This window comes from Bos javanicus, chromosome 23 (assembly GCF_032452875.1).
Source record: "Bos javanicus breed banteng chromosome 23, ARS-OSU_banteng_1.0, whole genome shotgun sequence".
Taxonomy (NCBI): domain Eukaryota; kingdom Metazoa; phylum Chordata; class Mammalia; order Artiodactyla; family Bovidae; genus Bos; species Bos javanicus.
In genome coordinates, this window is record NC_083890.1 from 10113015 (window position 1) to 10129291 (window position 16277).

General features: G+C 54.3%; 1 protein-coding gene across 1 annotated transcript; it reads left to right on the plus strand.

Moving 5' to 3' along the window:
• Nucleotides 1-6161: 6161 nt before the first annotated feature.
• On the plus strand, nt 6162-14608 carry MAPK13 (mitogen-activated protein kinase 13). The gene is made up of 12 exons (XM_061398002.1): nt 6162-6418; nt 7271-7400; nt 8930-8988; nt 11543-11651; nt 11845-11874; nt 12260-12307; nt 12435-12549; nt 12692-12763; nt 13350-13429; nt 13672-13750; nt 13841-14017; nt 14277-14608. Exons 1-12 carry the CDS (start codon nt 6300-6302, stop codon nt 14357-14359), a joined length of 1101 nt encoding a protein of 366 aa, XP_061253986.1. The 5' UTR covers nt 6162-6299; the 3' UTR covers nt 14360-14608.
• The last annotated feature ends 1669 nt before the right edge of the window (nt 14609-16277 follow it).

The window sequence follows — 16277 nt, forward strand, 5'->3', positions numbered from 1 at the left end:
AAAGCCTGGGGGTGTGGGGGGAGAGCAGCTGGGGTCCTGGGGTGAGCAGGTCTGTGGTTCACTGGGGACCACCTCTTTGAAGAGGTGAGTTTAAAGCCAGTCTTTAAAGACCAAGAAGGAAGAGCAGCTCCAAAGGGTGGAGGGTCTGGCTTATCCAGAACCTCAGTGGGAGCAGTGAGGGCCGTAGACAGGGAGGGCCCCACTTTGGAATGAAGTTGCATGCAAATTCTGGGGCACAGAAGAGGTCCCCAAGTTCAGGTTGTGCACCCTGGTTCCTAATCAAGTGCCTTTCACCACCACACAAGGATCCAGCCTTGCACACGCAGCATAACACGCCAGGGCCTCGCCTCAGGGAACGAGGGCAGAACAGTGAACTCGCAGGGCAGGTGGTGTCTGACCGACAGAGCCCGCACCCCTGCTGCCTCCTGGGAGACAGACGCCAAGCATCTTCCCCCACTTTGCTCCCTCAGGTCCGCCATTTGGGTCTTCACACCACGACCCCTCACTGCCTCTGGTACCCACAAGAGACAAAACTATATGGTTCATTCCTTCACTAAGTCTTTATGGTAAGTCCTCTACATATAAATGAGTTCCATTATGAGAGTCCAACCCAAGTTAGCTAGCTGCCCAACTAACACAATTGCAGAAAGAAAGAAAAGAAAGAGGAATCACTCAATCATGTCCGACTCTTTGCAACCCCATGGACTGAAGCTGACCAGGCTCCTCCATCCATGGGACTTTCCAGACAAGAATACTGGAGTGGTTTGCCATTTCCTTCTCCAGGGGATCTTCCCGATCCAGGGATCGAACCCGGGTCTCCTGCACTGCAGGCAGACTCTTTACCACCTGAGCTCAGGGAAACCCAATTTCAGGGCAAGCTGCAATTTCACTCATGCCTGAGGTGATGGAATGCACGTTTTCATCTTGGAAAGATTGCAACTTGAAGGTTTGCATGTAGGGGACTTACTGTACTGAGCACCTGCTGGGGGCCAGGATGGTGCTGGGGGCTCAGCAGTGACCAAGACATTATCCTTGCCCTCACAGAGCCATTTTTCCAGTGGGGGAGGTGGACACCTCACGGAGGACAATGCAGGTTAGTTGAAAGTGATGGTTCAGTGGTTCGGACTCTGTTCTTCCACTGCAGGGGGCCCAAGTTTGATCTCTGGTCGGGGAAATAAGGGGCTTCCCCAGTGGCTCAGCAGTAAAGAATCTGCTTGCAGTGCAGGAGCCATTGCAAGCAGAGCCCGATCTCTGGGTTGGGAAGCTCCCCTGGAGGAGGACATGGCAACCTACTCCAAGGTTCTTGCCTGGGAGAATCTCACAAATAGAGAAGCCTGGTGGGTAACAGTCTGTAGGGTCTCAAAGAGTTGGACACGACTGAAGAGATGAACACGCACAAAAACACCTGGGGAAGTAAGATCCTGCATGCCTCCCGGCATGGCCAAAAAAAAATAAAAGTGTTTCAAAAATGTGACAGATGCTACAAAGGACAATGCAGAGATCAGAGAGAGCTGAGACCCAGACTTGGCTGGAATCTTCCACCAGATGGACCCCAGGCTACGTTTTCACAGGACTGGGTCAAGGATGGGAGGGCCAATCCTGCAGGCTGGGTGAAGGGAGGTGGGTCTTGGGGTGGAGTAGGGAGGCTGGGAGGGACAGGCCGATGTAGTGTGAAGAGGGCGGTCTGCTGTCTGGGTCCCGCGAAGGCTGCGGGCGGCGCCGCCAGTCTAATAGAGCCGTCCGTACCCCGCACTGTCCACCAGGGGGTGCTAACGCCGAGGCAGGGAGAGCGGACGAGGTCGGCGCCAGGAGCCGGGCGGCTGAGCCGGCAGCTGCACGGAGGAGGGGCGCCGACGAGCAGAGGGCGTCTGATGCTCTGTTCTTGGGACGGATGTTCCGTTCCGGGCCTGAATCCCTTCGAAGTGGAAGAGGTGTGGGGGGCGGGGGGAGACAGCCAGGTAAACCAGCGGCCAGGAAGCTACCCGCAGGTGTTCTGAGCTGGAGGATTTGACAGAGTCTGTTGGGGGCGGGCGAGGAGGGGGAGGGCAGGTCAGACGGGGGAACAGAGTGGACCCCTTTGGAAGGCAGACACCTGCTCCCCCCACCCTGAGATCCTCCTGGCTCACTCCTGTGCTTGTTCAGGTGCTGCTCCAATGACGCCTCCTCCGACAGACCTCTGCCTCTCCCACTCCTCCCCACGTCTCAAAACAGTCCTCGAAAGTCCTTCTTTATATATACTTAAGTAAGTAAGTAAGTAAGTGCTAGTCGCTCAGTCGTGCCCCACTCTTTGAGACCCCCATAGACTGCAGCCCACCAGGCTCCTCTGTCCATGAGATTCTCCAGGCAAGGATACTGGAGTGGGTGATCTTCTCCAGGTGATCTTCCCCACCCAGGGATCGAACCAGGGTCTCCTGCATTGCAGGCAGATTCTTTACCGAATGAGCTACGAGGGAAGCATTTTCTTCACAGCACTTAACACTACCTGACATTACATGTGATTGAACCACATAAAATTGTCAAGTATCAGCAATGTCATTTGGGTCAACCCAATACTGTACATGTGCTTGTTGGTCTCTGGTCTGCCTCCCCACTAGAATGTCAGCTCCTCGCGGCAGGGACTTCTATTTCTTGCATTTCTTTTTCTCTTTTGGCCGCACCACACAGCATGTGGAATATTAGATCCCTGACCAGGGATCGATCCCACACTCCCTGCAGTGGCAATGCAGAGCCCTAAGCGGTCAACGATGCCCCACACCATGTCCCTGCCTTCCAGCATTTCACAGACTCACTGGGAAGACAGTGCCACAAGAACAGGCACTTCCCAGACACTCACTGGCTGGGCAGCCTGGCTGGTGGTTAAACGTGCAGATTCTGGAGCAGGATACCACATTAGAAGACCATGTCCACCACCTTCTTGGTCATGTGTGACTTTGGGCAAATTACTTAACACCTCTGGGCCTCAGTTTGTCCATCTGTAGGAGGGGAACATTGTATCCTGACACCCGGGAGCTGCCCAGGCCCAACAGCCAGGGCCTGGCGTTGCTCAGAGCTGGCCTGGCATAGCTCATCTTGATGTGCTCCTGCTGAACACAGGCAAGGCCATCTGTGACCACAATGGGACCGAGACAAAAATAAGACACTCTGTAATCATGTCTGAGCACAGAGAAAACAGAAGTGTTGTCCAAACCACAAACATGACCAAACACCCCCATCCAGCTACTCTTGAGCGAAGGCTGCCGCTTTACCAGTTACGGCTCCCTCCTCATTCTGTTGGCCCTCCTTCCAGGTAAGACTCATTAAGACACCTAACCATAAAATAACCTCCACTTCCTGATTTCATCTCATCCGGAACAAGGTCCGGCTTCCTCACACCTTCTACCAAATGACCTAACCTTGCAACAAGTCCTTTCCAACACTCCATTACTGAGACGACTCCCTGCCCCACTGCCGGGTTCCCCTGTGTGTGTTCTCCATTGATGCAACCACTGACAAACCCAGTTTGTTCACCCACAGGTGTGTTTCTGGGAGGACTTTGGCTGGAGATCCTGACAGCCCCTAGCTCACTGGGTTGATGTTTTACTGCACTCAGAATGAACCATCCCCAGGACCCTTTTAATATACTTAGCACGTTTTAATATCATTACCATGTTACAAGGAGGACAGCGAAACTCAGAGAGGGGAAGGAACTTGGCCCAGGTCACACAGCTGGTGCTGCAGAGGCAGGATGGAAATGCGGGTCTCATTCCAAAGCTGGTTTCCTTGCCCCCTGCCCCGATGTTAACCGGATAGAAACCAACCACACAGGGTCAGTGTCTGGGAGGAGAAGTGCAGAGGGGTCTTGGAGCTCAAACAGAAGAGAGCCCAGGGGCTGTGAATGGGGAGCACCCAGGAGGTCCTCGGTGACCCCTCCTCTTCCTCTCCCATTCACGACCTCCCAGATAGGATCGCCTAAAGTCATCTCTCCAAGGTTGCCTTGCTACTGAGTCAACACAGGTCCAGTGGAAGCTGAGGGGGGAGTCAGTGTCTGCAGTCTGGGGCCTGAGTCACTTCCTGACCATTGCTTAAGAGGTGTCCAGAGCCACAGCCTGAGTGGCCAGCTCATGCCCTTTCAGGATTGCACCCACTTGGGCAATGAACACTTACTTCCCTGGCATTTGTCACCTTTCTGGGCTCACCTCTGTCACACTCAGGTTTTTGAGACAAGCACAGAGGCTCAAGGCCTGTCTCTTCCCTGGAGAATGGGATCCTCAACCCAGAAGGAGAACTGAGTCTCCTGGATAACTCTCTCTTGATTGTACCCAGCCCTAGACTCTGGCTTCCAGGATCGTATGCCAACAGACAACGGTGACGTATGTCTGGCGTCACCGACCCCCAGGTCCAAAACTCCTGCAGCCCCCCTCCTCCACCAGGCCCCAAGCCCCTTCCCTTTTCCTCCTACAGGGTCTCAGGGCTGGAGTAGAAGGTCAGGTAGGGCAGAGGGTGGGGAATTTGTCAGATTCCCCAGGGCAGGATGTATGAGGGAGACATGGTTTGATCAGTAGGCCTGTCTTTAGGCAGATAATTTGAAACACAGGCCATCTCCTTTAAGAAGCAATGCCTCTCAACCCAGAGACGCTGCATAGGCTTGGAGTCTCAAACCAGATGGTCTTAGCTTCTTCAGCTCATCTCTGTCCCTTCCCAGCTCTGTGACCTTGGGTAAGTGACTTAACTTCTCTGGACCTCAGGTTCCTCATCTGTAAAATGAAGATAATAGTACTACTGACTCACAGGCCTCTCACCAGGATTAAGGGAGTCGGGTATGTAAAACACTTAGAATAATGACTGGTACACAGCAAACACAAGTCAGTGTTCATCAGATAAGTATTTTTTTCGCTTCTGATGGGCTGACTCTCCAACTCATTCTCCATACAGTTTTTCACAGCCTACTGTGTGACAGACACACGTAAGACAGATCCCCCACCTGCCATGCCTGTTGGGCATTTCTGTGGGATCCCAGCACCTCCCTTCCCCACGCCCCCCAGGGTCTGATGCCCTGTGTGGGGCTGGGGCACAGGGTTCGGGTTCTGAAGACTCCCTCGGGGGAGCTCCCTGGCTTTGAAGCACAGCATCTCCAGCCCTTCCACAACCCAATTCCCAGGCCAGCAAGGGGTCAGACAAGCCAGGTCAGGCATCTGGACCTCCTGCAGCCATTCTCTGCCACTGACCCTGTTCGTGGGAGGTCTCCGTGATTTAATTTGAGCCCAGAATCTTCTTCAGGATGCACAAACCACCCAGACACAGGTGGCCGAAGGCTTGTCATTGCCTTCACATTGCTGGCAATAGGAAGCCAGCAAAAACATTCAAAACCAGAAATGTGAACCTAGACTGCATGGTTCGTATTACAGAATTACTGATATTAATTCTAGGTGGAAAAAAGATACTGTAGTTGTGTTTTTAAAACAATCCTTATCTTTTAGAGATACAAAAATAATATTTTCAGATGAAATGATAGGATGCCTGGTTTTGCTTCAAAACAATGGGGGAGGAAGTATGTAGAGGAAACAAAATCGACTAAGAGTCGATGTACTTATTGAAGCTGTGGGGTTCGCAATTGGGGTTATGCAGGGTCATTAGAATCTGCTTATCAACATGTGATTCAGAGATCCCTGGGCCTAGGAGCTGGTGAGAAATGCAGAATCTTAGCTCCACCCCGGATCTCCTGAACAATCTGTATTCAATGAAAATACCCCGGGGATTCGTGTGCACATTCAAATGTGAGAAGCACTGTCTACTTTTTTATGTTTGAAACTTCCCATACTCAACAAGTTATGGGCTTTTGTGGGGGTTTTTTTCCTCCAAAATTGTCTTAAAAATCTCCGAGATCTTCCTACAGAATCCTCTGCTGGCAGCAGCTGGGAGGCTGTCTTCCTGCCTTCTGTCCTCCCTGGGGGCCCCTGGGGAAATGGGCCCCCAGGCCGACCGCAGCAGCAGGCGGGAGGCGCCCCCCACCCCACCCCCTGCACCACCGCGCCCCTGCCGCTTCGCGCGGGCCTATGGCCGGGGTTCCGAACTCGGACCCCGGCGGAAACCCGGGGCTCCCGGGAGCCGCGGCCGGGCAGGCCCGGGCGTGGCCGCGCAGCGCACCTGGGCGCGGCGGCAGGTGGGACGCGCGGCCTGGACGGTGACCCGCCCTCGCGCAGGGGAGGAGCGGGAGGCCTGGGCGGGCACCGCGGGCACCGCGGGCGGGGGCCAGGTGCTGGGAGCCCGGCGAGCCGCGAGCGCAGCCACCGCGCTGGGGCCGCCAACACCGAGTGCCCGGGATGAGCTTCACCCGGAAAAAGGGCTTCTACAAGCAGGACGTCAACAAGACCGCCTGGGAGCTGCCCAAGACCTACGTGTCCCTGACGCACATAGGCAGCGGGGCCTACGGCTCAGTGTGGTGAGACCCTCCCCCTACCCCGCGCCTGCGCGACCACTGGGGCGTCGGGGGGCGCCTGGGGCATCGGGCCAGGCCGCTGGTGGGCGCCCAGGCACCGGGACGCGGGCGGGGCCTCCGCAAGAGCCAGAGCCCGGCCAATGCCCCCCGCTTCCCGGATCCGCATCCGGTGGCCCCTCAACTGCTGGGCGCGCCGAGCTGTGCACCCACCACCTTTGATCGAGGATCCCAAGGCCCAGAGTCCTGCGGGTTGGGAAGACTTTGGCGGGTGCTCTTCCCAGGCTGAACCCTGGGACTGGAGGAGGCAGCAACTGGATCTTGAAGTGGAGTAGGAGCCTCGGGCTGTGGAGGCTGGCCGTGGGGCCGCCCAGGCGCCAGCTCGCTTTTCTCACCTGCTTGCTGGGGGTCTCTGTGGGTTGAATTAGGACTGAATCTGTTTCTCCAGGACTTACAAGGGACCCCAGAGTTTATGTGGCGGAATCCCAATTGATTGTTATTTATTACACATGGGTACACGGAGACGCAAACAAGAAGTGACTTGCTAAGTTGTTCGGGATCCTGTTGACATTAAGTTGTGTTTGACCTTGGTGTAGGGCACCTCTCTCAGATCCTGCTTGCTCCCTCCTCACTCTCCCAGTCCCACTGTGCTTTCAGCGGCTCACTCACATTCCAGGTGGTGGGCATCAATCAGCTCCTCCTGGCTTAGACTACTGGCCCAGAGGGATTGGGATGAGGATGGCCGTGGCTCCCCAGATGGCTTGGGAGATGCCACCCAGGGTCTGGAGCCCTGCCTGCCTCCGAGTTGGGGCAGGGCAGGGGGGCGTGCTCCCTGCTGACCTGCCTTTGACCCTACAGCTCAGCCATCGACAAGCGGTCAGGGGAGAAGGTGGCCATCAAGAAGCTGAGCCGGCCCTTCCAGTCCGAGATCTTTGCCAAGCGGGCTTATCGGGAGCTGCTGCTGCTGAAACACATGCAGCATGAGAACGTAGGCTGGGCCTGGGGGCTGCTTCGGGGAGGCAGGGTCGGGAGGGCAGCCCCAGAGAGGGTCCTGACCAGCCCCTCCTTGTGTGTGCACACGTCCATACGCACGCACGGAAGATACCCCAAGGTGATAACCCAACAGCGCCAGCAGAAAGGGAACCTCCTCCCTGCTCCTCTGGATCCTTGTTCCTCACCTGATTATTAAAACTATGTGCCAGGACCCACCCTGCCTACTTCCCAGGTAAGGTGCAAAGGAATTTTTGGCAGTGGAGCAGAATGAACTTGGTGTCTCACTGTTATGAGGAAATGGGCACCAAAGAACTCTGTAGTTGTTCTAGATCTGAGACCTGGTGCCCAGTATCCTCCTTAATGTTGTTTCCACATAACTACAACAAGGGTAATAGAAACCTGTGAGCACTTATGTGCCAGGCACAGTTCTAAGAACTTTGCAGAAACCGGAATGTTTAATCCTCACAGTATCATATAAGTACCATTACCCCCTTATACAGATAGGGAAACTGAGGCACAGAAAGACTCACAGGTTATCAGACGAGATCAGGCACGTTCAGGGTGGTATGGCCGTAGACAGACAGATTATATGGTTAGTCAGTGGCAGAGGTGGGATCTGACCCTAGACAGCCTGGCTCCAGGCCCCGGAGCCTGACTTCAAGACTATCCTGTCTGATTGAAACAGCCAGGAAACTAGTGACCCAGTGCTGAGCCTGGCCCCTAGGCTTTGCTGCAGGATACCTGTATTGGCAGATAAGCATTTTAAAAAATGTGCTAAGTTGCTTCAATTGTGTCCGACTCTGCGACCCCATGGACTGTGGCCCGCCAGACTCCTCTGTCCATGGAATTCTCCAGGCAAGAATACTGGAGTAGGTTGCCCTTTCCTCCTCCAGGGGATCCTCCTGACCTCCAGTATAGAATCCAGGTGGAGGATTCTATACTGCGGAGGATTCTATACTGCTAAGCCACCCCAGGGAAACCCAAGCATTTAAAACAATGAGTTCAAAACACTGTGCATATTTTAAGTCCCATTCCTCCTCGGTCAGCTCCTCCCCATGGCCTCCAGCTGGAAAGTCTGGCCCCAGCTCTGAATCAGCCCTTTGGCAGGCAGGGTTGGATGTGGTGAGACCCAAGGTCAAGGACAGGGAGCCTGCTGGCTGGAAGATCTCTATCCCCTCCTAGATTCCCTTCCCCACTCGAGGTTCCCTGTCTGAGCGGAGACTGGGTTTGTGCTGCTTGTCCTGAGCACCAGACTTGGGGTCAGTGAGCACAGACATGTCCACCATTCCTTATCCCAGCCTGACTCTCCATCGCAGCGCACTGCAAATTCCTGCCCAGGTGGAGGAATCCCTCTCCCACCTCTGTCCCTTTTACTGCTTCTTCCCAGAAGGCTGGGAACCTGCCTCCTGCTGGAGGTGCTGTTCTAGGAAAGGGCAGGTGGTCCTGTGCAGGCCTGGGGCTGCAGAGGACAGATGTAGAGGGGTGCAGCAGCTGCCTGGCCCTCACTGGCCATCTTCTCTTTAGGTCATCGGGCTTCTGGATGTCTTCACCCCAGCCTCCTCCCTGCGCAACTTCCATGACTTGTAAGTCGGGCTGTGCTGGGTTCCAGGATATTTGCAGACCTTACTTGCCAATGAGGGGGGCAAGTAAGGGAGTGTCCAAGTTATCTCTTCTGGCAAAGGGGGGCTTCCTGTCCCAGGAGGCTATATGCCTTTGGGCTGGGGAGAGATCCAGCCCAGGGTGGACAGAACAGCTGGCCTGAAAAGGTGGCAAGGGCTTTTTACGGAGCCTAGCTGACACAGAGCTGTCTGCTCATCTGCTTTGCTTTACCCACCCTTAACACCGCAGAGACATTGGTGCCGGTCCCCACAGGATTTGCATCAGCCTCCCTCGCCATGTCCTGGTGCAGGTGTGGGTCTGGACCTAGGACTCTTCCTAGAATGAAGGGAGGATCACAAAGCCTTGGCTGCCCTGGCCAATGGGGATGTTTCTCAGAATTACACAGAACATGAAAATTTAGTTGCTAAATGCACGGCTTTGCTAGCGCAGTACCTGCTAAAATTTAGGAAACTTTGAGAGGGTGGATTTTTTTTTTTCCAGTCTTATTTCAACTGTAGCCGCAGTTCTCTTTATTAGGATGCTTTTGTTTTCAGTTTAATGCAGTGAGTTTGAATGGATTTTTTCCCCTACAATGCCAGCTGCTGGACTTAGCATTGGGAATTTAAAGTGGACCAGCTCCTCCAGGACAGACAGTGGTGAATACTGACCGTGGTGGTCAGTGCTCTAAGTCTGGGTAGAGCCGGGAACTGCCAGCTGCCTCAGCGGGCTTCACAGAGGAGGTAACTCTGAACTCAGCCCTGAAGGATGAGTCAATGTTTGCCTGAGGTAGAAGGGCTGAAGGTGTCCCAAGGAGAAGGAACTGCATGGACCAAGCCATGATGCATGTGTGAAAGAGGCTGGGCCATCCTGAGAAGTACAGTGAAGCAGTGGCTGATTTAGTTAGGCTGAGTCCAGACTTGATTCCACAGGCAGCCTCAAGGCTATAGAAGTTTTGAGCAGCAAGGTGAGGTGATCAGATTGGATTTGGGGGATGCACTCTGGCAGCAGCAAGAAAGGAGCAGGGACACAGCTCTGGGAGAACTACACCTTGGTCTAAATGCAGTCAAGGTGATGGGGTCCCAAGAACTGACTTGAGACCCATCGAGAGGCAGCACTGTCAGAGTGTTGTATCCCTTGGGATGCAGTGGCAAGGACAGCCAGGGGATGCCAGGTTCCTACTCGCAATACAAGGTGAAGGAAGAACCGATCTTAGGAGAAAGATAATGAACTCCACTTTGGACACTTCATTTTTGCAAAGCCTATGAACATTCAAGTGTTTAATCAGCAAATAAACCCAGAGTTTAGGAAGGTCTGAGCCAGGGATGTGGATTTGGGCCAGAATAATCACTGGCGGATGAGAGCCGAAGCCCAGGGACAGGCTAGTGTAGGGCATGATGCGATGCTGTGGGTCAAGATACCAACATGAAAGAGAAGGTACACGAGAATGCGCAGGCAGAGAGCTGAGGCCGCCTGACCCGAGGTAGGATTCGCAGAGAATCCTGAGGGGATGTCAAGCTTTGCACAAGTTCCAGTAGAAAGAAAGGGAGTCGTGGGTGTGTGCGCTGGGCTGGTGGGGCAGGAACAGACACCCTGTTGTCAGGGAACTGCGCATTAAGGCAGTGGGGTGGACAGGTGAGGACCACTCTATCTAGAAGTTTGATCAGGAGGGAGAGCGAGGAGGAGTGGGGTACTGAAGAAATAAGGTTAAGGGAGGGTGGCTGTAGCACCTTAAGACGTCAGTGAGCTTGTCAGCTGAAAAGAATCAGTTACCACGTAGAGGTGAAACATGAAGGTGGGAAGGAGCCTGTGCCTGGAGCAGGGGGTCCCAGTGCGTGGGAGGGGGTGCAGTCAGGTGGAAGAAGACCGGAAGTCACAGGCTCATGGAGATGGCCTCCACATTCTTTTATTTTTTTTAATTCCTTTCTAGATCTTTATCCTTTTTTGTCTGGACTTTGCTGTTACTGCCTTGAGTAGCAGTTAGATTTTGCTGACTTTGACCTGTTTTGCAATCCCATTAAGTGAGGGTGATGGTTCAACTCTCTTTCTTCCTTCTTCACCCTCCTAGAAACTGTTTTATTGTTTCCTTCTTGGAAGGGAGACATTTTTGGATGTTTGAGGATTTTCATGGCAGCTCATGACCCTCTGAGGTGGGGAGAAAATATTTGTACAGAAGCAGAAGGAAATCCTGGCAGATGTTTCTAACTCACAGCAGTGGCTTTCTGTGGGGCGTGGAGGAGGGCAAGGAGAGGACACCTTTGAAGAGCGGGAACACTGATGCATTTGGTTTTCCTGAGCACAGCTCCAGCTGAAACACCCTGAGCTCTGCCAACAGGGCGGCTGCCAGGGCCAGGCTGGGAGCCAGGAGCCGGGAGGCCCACTGCCTGGGGATTTGGCTGGCTGTTGTGGGGCTGGCTCTTCTTGCACACGAAGGTCATCTCTAAGGCCTCTGTTCTGCCCCAGCCCTGTGCCCCTCCTCTGAGCTGGGACCTGGGGCTGGGTGGGGCTGGGGACTGTTCAGGAAGCCCTCATGCCTTGCAGCTACCTGGTGATGCCCTTCATGCAGACGGACCTGCAGAAGATCATGGGGATGGAGTTCAGTGAGGACAAGATCCAGTACCTGGTGTACCAGATGCTCAAGGGTCTTAAGGTGGGTGGGAGCCTGCCAGAGGGCAGAGGAGAGGGGCTGGGTGTTGAGACCTGGGGTCTGGGGGAGGCCAGGCCTTGAAGGTCTGGGAGAACACGCCATGACAGGGCAGAGGTGGTCTCTGAGCCAGCCCGAAGCACCTGGTATGAAAGCCGAACTCTGGACTCAGGCTTCTCCCTCTCTCTCCCCAACACAGTACATCCACTCAGCTGGGGTCGTCCACAGGGTGAGTGCTTTCTCTGCTACATCCTCAAAGGCCCTGCCCACCCCTGGGATCTTCTTGAAGTTGGGGGGAGATGGCACAAGGGGAGCCAGGGATAGGGAGTTTTCAGACCCAGCCTTGGCCCAAGAAGGCCTGCTCAGAAGAATTGCTGTGTTTTGGGGAACTTTTTGGGAAACTGTCACCAGTGAAGCTGAGCTGGGTGTTTCAGGCTCCAAGAGTCAGGAGCATGTTAGAGCTGGATGGACCCTAGAGGACACCTGGTCCAACCCTCACTCTGCACAGAAGCCCGGCACCCAGAGAAAGGGCCAGGGCCGCGTGCTGGGTGGCGGCCGAGTGGGGCCACCTCATCTCTGCCTGCGTCCAGCGCTCCATCTCTCCTCTCCTCTAGGACCTGAAGCCGGGCAACCTCGCTGTGAATGAGGACTGTGAGCTGAAGGTGATTGGGCTGCGGCGGGGTCAGCCTGAGCTCAGGGTGGGCCCCTCTTCCACCGGAGCCCCCAGACGCTGCTCCAGGAGCCCCCTCTCCTCAGCGAGCTCTTTTCCCTTTGTGCCCTGAGTTGTAGATCTTGGATTTTGGGTTGGCACGGCATACGGATGTGGAGATGACGGGTTACGTGGTGACCCGCTGGTACCGGGCCCCTGAGGTGATTCTCAGCTGGATGCATTACAATCAGACTGGTCAGTGGTTGGCTGCCCCAGGGAAGGGACTGAGGGTCTTCTCTGATGGCTGCCTCAAGCCTGTCTTGGAGACTCTGGGTTGACCAACTGTCCGGTCCTGGCCAGCCGGTCCAGGTGACACCTCCTCCCCCTCCCTCTGCAGTGGACATCTGGTCTGTGGGCTGTATCATGGCAGAGATGCTGACAGGGAAGACGCTGTTCAAGGGGAAAGACTGTATCCTTTGCTGGAAAAGCCAGTCTTCATCCAGGGATTCATTCCTTCAACAGACACTTTATTACTTAAATCTCTCTCTTTTTCTTAATGTGAAAGTGATACATGCTTCTCAGTGGAGTAATTTTAAAGTGCAGAGAAGCAAAATGATGAAAACCAGTCACCTGTGATTCCACCATCCTGCAGAAAAATACTTGATGTTTTGGCACCACACGCACCAGTTGAGCACCTCCGTGTGCCATACTGGGACTGGGGAGACGAGACGGGGTCTCCCTGCCAAACTCAGAATGCAAGGCTGTGGGGGGAGTAGACAAAGAAATGCACGGAGGTGACGGAGTGGGATGAAGCTGGGAAGGTGGCACCTGCAGGAGCATTTGTGGGGAGGGACCCTTAACCCAGCCTGGCAGGTGGCAAGTCTCACCTGCATCCTGAAGGATGAACCTCCACTCCTGAAAACAGGAGGAGGTGAGTGTCTGGAGCCTGGATGGTCCACCCTGCTGGGCGGGCCTGATGGAGGGGCAGCGGGAAGGGCGGCTCCAGACCACCTCCCGCCCCAGTGAGTGAGGCCGAGCCTTAACCTGCTGCCAAGACCTGGACCAGCTGACCCAGATTCTGAAAGTGACCGGGGTGCCGGGTGCAGAGTTTGTGCAGAAGCTCAATGACAAGGCGGTGAGTGGCAGATGGGCCCAGGCTGGCCGGGGCTGTGCCCTTGGCTGACCAGGGTCAGGGAGGTGGGCTCACCCCCACCACCCCTCTGCCCTGGCAAGGGCTCTTGCCTTTATCTCACTTTGGATTCAGACCTGAGCCCTCAGCCCTGCTCAGCAGCTTTTCTGGGGTCCCTGCTTTAGATCCTATGGCCTGAGTCCCAAGGAGCTGACAACTGGGGATTACTCTGCTGTTCTGTCTTCCAGGCCAAATCCTACATCCAGTCCCTGCCACAAAGCCCCAAAAAGGATTTCTCTCAGCTCTTCCCGCGTGCCAGCCCCCAGGGTGAGTCTCAGGGGCCTGCAGTCTGTGTCCCCGCGGGTGGGCTGGGTTCTCCCAGGCCTGGGGCAGGAGGCTCATGCTCTGTGATGGCAGCCACAGACCTGCTGGAGAAGATGCTGGAGCTGGACGTGGACAAGCGCCTGACGGCCTCGCAGGCCCTCGCCCACCCCTTCTTTGAGCCCTTCCGGGACCCTGAGGAGGAGACAGAGGCCCAGCAGCCGCTCGAGGATTCCTTAGAACGCGAGAAACTCACAGTGGACGAATGGAAGCGTAAGGGCTGGGCGCCTCAGCGCCTTCTCCCCACAGCCTGCAGCCTCTGTCTCCTCTGCTGGCTTCGTTTCCCCGCCTGGCCTCAGCGGCCCTGGCATTTCTCCTGGAGACTGTGGCCTCTTTCTCTCTGAGCAAACAGTCTCCTGCGTGTGCTTCTTTCTCCCTGTGCTGAGTGGACTTCCCACTTTGCACCATGTCTGCTGGGGGAGGGAGGCAGGCGCTTGCCCTCAGCACCCACCACCACCCCTGCCTTCCTCAGAGCACATCTACAAGGAGATCGTGAACTTCAGCCCCATTGCCCGGAAGGACTCTCGGCGCCGGAGTGGCATGAAGCTGCAGTGACCCTTCTAGCCCGACCCTCGGCTGAGCCCAGGAATGGCCTCGTGATACCACCTACCAGGCACTGCCCCTGGGACCAATATTTATTTATCACTACTGAAGTCTCAACCCGTCTTGGATTATAGCCTTCCAAGCAGAGGACGGAGGGCTTGTGTAGGAAACAGGCCTAGTAGATGCAGAATTCAGAGGTGTTGGCTGGGAAAAAATAGCTCTGATCATAACTGGCCACATTAAAGCACATAATGTGGAGAATTGCTTGTGTGTGTGGAGTCCTTTCTTTCATGGCTGGAGTGGGGCTGAACTGGGGTGGCGGTCTGCGGTAGTGATGGTGTATTAGCTTGCTAGGGCTGCTGTAACAAATTACCACAAACTAGGAGGCTTTAAAATCATAGAAATTTATTCTCACAGTTCGGAGGCTGGAAGTCTGAAATCAAGGTGTTGGCCGGGCCATGTGCCCTCTGAAGATTCTAGGCAAGAATCTCTCCTGGCTTCGTTTTAGCTTCTGGTGACTCCTGGAATCTTTGGTGTTCTTTGCCCTGTATGTCACTACATCATCACTATCTCCGCCCCTGTCCTGGCCTTCTCCACTACTGTGTCTTTGACTGATCTTATAAGAACATCAGTCACTGAATTTAGGACCCACCCTAATCTAGTATGATCTCATCTTAATCATTGGTAATTACGTCTGCAAATACCTTATTTTCAATAAAGTCACATTCTGAGGTTCTGGGTGGGGGACGTGAGTTTGGGGGGCACTTTATTCAATCCACGACAGATGGCCATGAGGGAGGGGCCCCTTCCCAGAGCCTCTTTGTTGTGGAGCCAAATGTGACTGGCTGCTAAATTAAGGCAGTTGCAGAGAGAGCTGCAGCTGGTGAGACACTGCATGCAGGTTATTTTGGGTGAGTGATCAGCAATCAAGATGCAAAACAACGGCAGGCTTGTTGACTGGGAGCTGCGGAAGGCAGAAATGGGCTTTTTCCAGGAAAAGAGTTTGGCTCCTTCCCGCTTTGGGGAATTGTACGTCGCTCCTGAGCTCTAACCTGACAATGGATCGGGTCCTCGTGTTCAGGCTTGAATTCTCTGTTGGGGTCTCAAACTTCCCTGTGCACCAGGGTCTGATTAAAAATGCAGATTCCTGGGCTCTGACCTTGGGTTTAACGGGTCTGAGGTTGAGACCCCAGAAGGTTTGAATGAGGACCCTGTTACCTCAACCCAAGCTCAGTGATTCTGATGGATATCAGGTCACACTTACAGCAACATTTTGTTGATTTCAGTACCACTTTAATTTGTCAAGAGGCCTAAATTAGAAACCTACAATGGGAGGATGAGGGGATTTAGAGGAGTTTCACTTTCTCATTTTAGAGATGTTAAAACTGAGGCTCAGACAGGGCATTTTTAGGGCAGTAAAACTATTCTGAATGATGTCATGGTGGATACACGACATTATGCATTTTTCAAAACCAGTGGAACTGTACAACACAAACAGTGAACCCTCAAGTAAGCTATGGACTTTCTTTAAAAATAATGTACCAATATTGGTTCATCGGTTGACACTTTCCTCTCATCCCTCAGCCAAGAAAATATAACCGTAGCTGCAGGAGGAAGAATCTCTCTTGTCCCTTCTCCCTACACTTGGCTTTTGTTTCTTTAAATTGGGCTGGGGACTTCCCTGGTGGCCCAATGGTTAAGACTCCGTGTTTTCACTGCAGGGTGTGTGCGTTCAATCCCTAGCCAGAGAACTAAGATCCTGAGTGCTGCACAGCATGGCAAAAAAGCAAAGGGCAGGGCGGGGGTGGGGGTGGGGGGCGGCTGAAAAAACTTCCTAAGAACAACTGAGTGCTCCCTTCCCTTTATTCCACAGTGAGCTTGGGGCTCCATCCTCATGTAGCTGAAGGTAAAGAGGCTGGAGGTCTCCTTT

Excerpts from the sequence above, each read along its gene's own strand:
- MAPK13 (XM_061398002.1), top strand. The coding sequence starts at position 6,300 with ATGAGCTTCACCCGGAAAAAGGGCTTCTACAAGCAGGACGTCAACAAG. Across the intron at positions 12,764-13,349 it reads GCTGTTCAAGGGGAAAGACT|ACCTGGACCAGCTGACCCAG; the intron begins GTATCCTTTGCT and ends CCTGCTGCCAAG. Across the intron at positions 14,018-14,276 it reads CACAGTGGACGAATGGAAGC|AGCACATCTACAAGGAGATC; the intron begins GTAAGGGCTGGG and ends TGCCTTCCTCAG.